Source organism: Syzygium oleosum, unplaced genomic scaffold (genome assembly GCF_021117445.2).
Source record: "Syzygium oleosum isolate NSW1041296 unplaced genomic scaffold, Sole_v2.1 Sole_v2.02, whole genome shotgun sequence".
Lineage (NCBI taxonomy): Eukaryota > Viridiplantae > Streptophyta > Magnoliopsida > Myrtales > Myrtaceae > Syzygium > Syzygium oleosum.
This window is the reverse complement of record NW_026607486.1, coordinates 22,080,150-22,086,181: the sequence shown is the minus strand read 5'-3', so window position 1 is coordinate 22,086,181 and position 6,032 is coordinate 22,080,150. Positions and strand designations below refer to the sequence as shown.

General features: G+C 40.1%; 1 protein-coding gene across 1 annotated transcript; it reads right to left on the bottom strand.

Moving 5' to 3' along the window:
- Positions 1-1,244: 1,244 nt before the first annotated feature.
- LOC115663632 (peroxidase 4-like) lies at positions 1,245-2,892 on the bottom strand. The gene is made up of 4 exons (XM_030585614.2): positions 2,598-2,892; positions 2,223-2,414; positions 1,960-2,125; positions 1,245-1,651 (listed from the first exon to the last, which is right to left on the bottom strand). The coding sequence occupies exons 1-4, from the start codon at positions 2,814-2,816 to the stop codon at positions 1,260-1,262; spliced, it is 969 nt and encodes a 322-aa protein (XP_030441474.1). The 5' UTR covers positions 2,817-2,892; the 3' UTR covers positions 1,245-1,259.
- Between the last annotated feature and the right edge of the window lie 3,140 nt (positions 2,893-6,032).

The following is a 6,032-nucleotide window of genomic DNA, read 5'->3' as shown; positions in this document are numbered from 1 at the left end:
TTATGACAAAATTGGCACGATTGAAAGATTTAGGACTGAATTGGTAACTTTTTAAAAGGTTTAGGATTGAATTGACCGCCGTACAATAGGTTTAGGACTTTTTGGACAATTTTCCCCATAGAAGTGGATGGTAAGTTACCAACAACTTATTTGAAAAAAAGATTTGTTAGTTGTTATGATATTACTGTCAATTTCGTGGGACACAAAGGAATTTCTGAATAGTGCCCACCTCGTGTAATATCTGCATAAACATTAAATCATGCTATCCGATTCTCGTTTTGCGAAATGGACGTGGTCGCTAACTCGTAGCTGAGTTTAGAAATGAGTCAAAATGTTTAGGTGATGAGAACCTTTTAAAATTCTGACCATAAGCATGGGATAGTGCCTGTGATCGAGCGTTGACTTGGTTCGAGCCCTCACATGGAACAATATTCAATTTGTATGGTTGGTTCGAGATCGATTTGACTTCCTCAATTTTATGTTTGCGTCCATGTCAAGAAACATTGGGATGTCTCTTTCCTATCATGTCCCCCTCTTCCTTATTTTACCGTGTTTCTAACACAAACGAGTGAGTCGCGACACCATGTCATCCTCTACAATGTAAGAGAAAGAGTCGTCCACATGTATAAAATGTTCACCTTGTCTGTAATACTTTCAGGACCTCATAAACTACACGTTCCTTGACTTGTTCAGATTCATTATGGTCCTTCCTGCCATCTTCGGTCTTATGCTTCATGCTTCAGGTTTTGTGGGCCACAACAGAGTGCTCTTTGTATTTGTTTAATCCCAAGACAAGGCAACATTTGCATTTATACAACAACTGATATACCATTGTATTTATCAACTTCAAATTATTATGGGAGGTTTTCTTAACATAACCGACCACCATTGTGTGACTCAATTATTTTGATTATTTTTTGATGATCTAGACCCAAACCAACGCGTGTGCCTTAACAGCTCCCATCGAATGCGTTAAGGCAAAGAAATGTCGTTTAATAGTGCCTACTGGTAAACATCATGATACATTTCCCAACAACTGTCGTTTTTCGGGCAAAGAAATGTGTAACAGTTGACGAAATCTCGACAGGACTTTTATTACAATATTCGACTCTTACAATTCCATCTCGACGGTCACACCACAGCAAAAACTTCAAATGCAAATGACAGAACAAACACCAGGAAAATAGAACTCGATCAAAGAGAAATTTATTGCTGAAACTCCAAATTAAGGAGTATATATAGACCCAAAATTCATCAAATTAATTAATCCTCCTACAGTTCTTCCTGATCTCGCCGTTGGATCCGGTGAGGGGCTTGATGTCGCCCATATTGATCATGGAGGCCACAAAGTCCTTGAAGAAGGTGCCTTGGCTTTTGGCGTAAGTCCTGACGAGTGAGTCGGTGGACCCGCCGTTGAAGAGCTGTTGGTCAGAGTGAAGGAGGCCTCGTTTCTTGACGAGGTTGACGTAGTAGTTGTTGTCGAACGATGTCGCGCTCTGGAAGTCAAGGCCGGCCAGGTTGTTATCGCCAACGCCGGTCATGCGTGGGCAGTTGCTCTTCGTCGTTCGGGCAAATGAGCTGTCGATGTTGCTCTCGTTGTAGATCCTGGCCCGGAAGTTTGTGCATCTCGCTTGCCCAATTGTGTGTGCTCCTGCGTATTTAAGAGCAAGAGAACATACAAACAAGTATTAATTAGAGTAGTTTGGATCTTATAAAATTCTAAGGGTGATGAGGGGGAACCAATTAAAGTGTAGAATTGCATTAACATTTGTGTGTTCTTTAGCAGGACCAGTGTGGATCTCATAAATTCTTGAAATGTGATCAACTAGATTTAATAGATTTGGTTTATGGAGTAGTCGCTGGTGCGAAATCATTTCCTCATGGATTTTTGCAAATTACCAAATTTTTCTCGATCGAGAGAGAGAGAGAGAGAGAGAGAGAGAGAGAGAGGAAATTCACCGTATAGTGCGACGAGGTCCTTTTGAGAAAGGCCATGATTTTGGAAGCTGGAAATGAGAGCGTTGAGGTTATTAGTTGGAGGAGGGATGCTGTTGTTAGCTGCTGCCTGGCTCGCAGTTCTCGCATCTCTCCTTCCCAGCTTGACATCCCACCCTGGCCCTCCCAGCTGCCCAAATTCATTCGCAACAAATTATTACTCATCCAAAATAATCAGAAGCTTTCGTCTCTTCTGTTCCATAGCTAGTCGAGTTCCAATGACTTACTGTCTCAACGGAGTCTCGGGAGATAATCGCCAACAAATCAGCACACGAGACGACGCCGGGGCACACTTTCTCTACCGCGGACTTAATCTTGTCCACCACATCGAACCCTCGCAGGGAATTTTTGTTCGGGGCAGCATTCTTCTCTCCGGTGAAAGTGGGCGTGTCGTCCAAGAGGTTCGATCCGTCGCAACCCTGATAAATATACCATGAACATCAATGAGGCAATGACTTTGGTTTGTATTTACTTAGCCAAACTCTTTCTTCGCTAAGAGCATTGATAGCTTTTTCAATTGTAAGAAACGTGAATGTATGAATTGGTCTTAAGTATTGGGGAATAATGTTGAGAAGTTAAAGTGGATGAGAAAGAGAAGTTACGTTGACGAAGCAATCGTGGAAGAACAAGCGGGTGAGCGAGGCACCCATGCGGGCCTCTTTGGCAATCGCTCCATGCACGATTGACTTCACCGTCGGGAAGAGTTGGGGGCAAGTTTTGGCGTAGTAGAAGATCGAAAGTTGGGCACTCGTGCCCCCAATGAGGAGCACAACGCAAGCCAAAGTCAAGATGGCCTTCGAAAATGAAGAGGACCAGGCCATTTTCAGCACGCTAATAACGAACTGTGTTGTGGGTGTGATGAAGAAATGACTCGATACGAGTGGGATTATATAGTGGGCGGTTCTCAAGGCGACAAGGGGTTCAGCAGGTGACCTAACACGTAGAGTCATTAAAGTACATGGCGATTCGACGTTCAGAAAGATGAAAAGTCTAGTTTGCTAAAGTACATGGCGAGTCATGAAAGTACATGGCGATTCGACCTAACCAATTTGGATCTTATGTCAAAGACTGATATGAGGTCACTGTTCATAGGTTTGCTAAATGACAATTCACAGTGATTTAATTTTTCTTTAGGTTTAGCTCCACCCAAGTGAGTTTGGTAGAGGAGCTGTGGTGAATAAATCTGACACAATTCAAGGTCGATGAATAGTGTAGATATTCATGTTTATGTCTCATTCTGAAGTATACGCTTCATGGAAATTTGAATGTTGACACGCACGCTTGAATATATAGAGTTTTTCGATACTCTACTTTTTGAAGTCTACCAATTAAGTCACATGATGGTTTAACATGGCCAACATAAAAACTGTCTTACTTGATCTTTCATATTCTTTAGACGTGAAATTCTTAATGCGACAACTTAAAAAAAGTCTAGTTGTTTAGACAAATCAAATTAAATGACCGGCAAACCATATAGATATGTACGAAAGGACACAAATAGCATGAACCATTCATGTGTACACAGCACACAATTTAGCACGAATAAAAACTCAAGACTACCTACTATCATCGTATTAACTAAAAAGAACAATGAAAATCTGGATATTTCTAGCTAGGAAGGGGGGAAATATTACCTACACTTGATTCATAAACACTTTAAGTCACGTACACATATATATTACTACATGTGATGGATCTACGGTTGAATAGTTAATGGTCGTGCCAGCTAAAAGGTGGATGATATACACATTGTGTTCTGATGATGATGGGTGTGGTTTCCTTGGCGTGTGGACATCAACCAGCTTAGCGGGAAGGAGTGAAGCAATTAAAGATCCGTGTGGTATCAATCGTGCTCCATTCTCTCTTCATTCACTCTCTCTCTCTCTCTCTCTCTCTTATATATTTTCCTTATTTTTTTCTTTTTGATTTTCTTCACCATTTCTTTCTCGTTCGGTTCATTACATGGAGTCATTCAAATCAATTATTAATATGACTAGCGTATTGAATATCACATATGGTCTCCATCGTGCCAAAGTTTCTCGAATCCAAATGAGATGTGATGGTATTTGGTCTTAAGTCGTGGTTGCTTGAGTTAGTGGCATCTTCTAGTCCGGGTACAACCCTCCTTGAATTCCACACATTTGTAACACTCTCTCTCTCTCTCTCTCTCTCTCTCTCTCTCTCTCTCTCTCTCTCTCTCTCTCTCTCTCTCTCTCTCTCTCTCTCTCTCTCTCTCTCTCTCTCTCTCTCTCTCTCTCTATATATATATATATATATTATGATGTTTATAAAATATCATATCGTACATTAACGATGGAAATTAGTTTAATTCACAAAACATTTGATTATGATACATGTGCACTTGTGGATGATGCGTAATTTTCTCAATCTAAACATGTCGCTAGAGTACTGTCACTCGAGTAAAAAGTGCATTTTGTAGATGGACTGGTTATAAAACTTAAGATGTGGAACATTTTCATGACCATCGCCAGTGAAAAATCTATCTCCGCAGATAATGCCATCGAATTTAGTTATCTATGTGCGGTTCAAAATCTATTTATGGAACAATTCATTCTCGAATGCATACACGATTAGATATTAACACCGCAAGTGAAGGTTACAATGACCCATCTAAAATAACTTTCCTTAATTTGTGTCACCCTTTCCTTCTATCTTTACCTCCCAAATGGCATAAGATCATGGTTTTGAAGAAACATTTATTTTTCTTTCTGCTAACTATTATTAAAATTCAGTGTATGATGTCGCTGATGAGCAGAGAGAAAGGTCTCCATCTTTCCAAGTTACTTCGGAGAGCATCCATTTGCATATTAAAAATTCTTCTGGGGAATGATGGACATGCTTGAAGGCTTCCTCTTGCTGAGAGACGACATTAAACAATTATACAAAGCAGAAGTGACCTGAGGAAAACCTTTGGAGAATATAGTAAAGTTCTTGACTGCTGGCATTATGTGGGTTGACAACTTCAGAGAATCTCTGATAGATCATTATGTCACCTCATACTATATGTTAAAAAAATAAAATAGAATTAGGGTTTGGGATTTTCATGCGGCGCTTAAATTGCTAACCCAGATTGTTTAGATGAGGACCCCAGATTGGCTCCTCAATTAAGGGTTTACACGTAGGAGATTCCATAAGTATTTATCTATTTTCCTATCAAATGATAAGTGTTAACTCGAGGTCGAGGCAATATATAAGCTAAGGGCCTGCGTGTTGTTATACAATCTTACTCCCTAGGCCATCTGGGGTAGCATCCATCCGTCCATCTCTGCAGGCCGTCCTTGTTTAGAAATCCATGTAATTTATTGCCTTAGCTTGATTGATTTCAATGCTTACATATGGAGCACATCAGCATGATGTTCGAGTTTTTACACACTGATGGACACTTCCTAGCGTCATCACTAAAACCCTAGCTTCCTCTCCAAAGAATATGACAAAAAGACGTCTCAATTTCAACCATATCATGGCACGATGATAGTATCATATGAAATTATGAACGTCGAGCGATATTTGGAAAGTTACGATAGTGGATTTCAAGGTGTAATTATGACCGTTCAATTTGAGAGAAAGGGCTTCGTTGATGTAAATTGCCTTATTGGCTAGTTTTTGACTTGGTTTGTTGTTCGCTTTGATGTAAGTTTAAATGCCTAATTCAAATTGTTGCTCAAATATTTATTGACAAGAAAAGATTGTGCTACTATACCAGATGAGTGCAAAGGCAGGCTGGGCCAATTCATTGGGTCAACTGGCCTTTTCTTCATAATAACGGGCTTACTTTGGTCACGATTTCAATATCGGGCCTTTTCTTCACTCACGAAAGCACTCGCATGTGCTCTTGAAATTTATACGCGTGTCATGAGATAAATGGTATTTATGCAGATTTGTTGAGCCCTAGAAGTGATTGTCAAATTTGAAATTGCATCAAGAATGTAATTACTACCGCAAGAAAGCAGCTTCAAATGCAGGCACCACACCAACCAAAAAGCCCCAAAAAAAGAGAGAGAAAAAGCAAAAAAAAA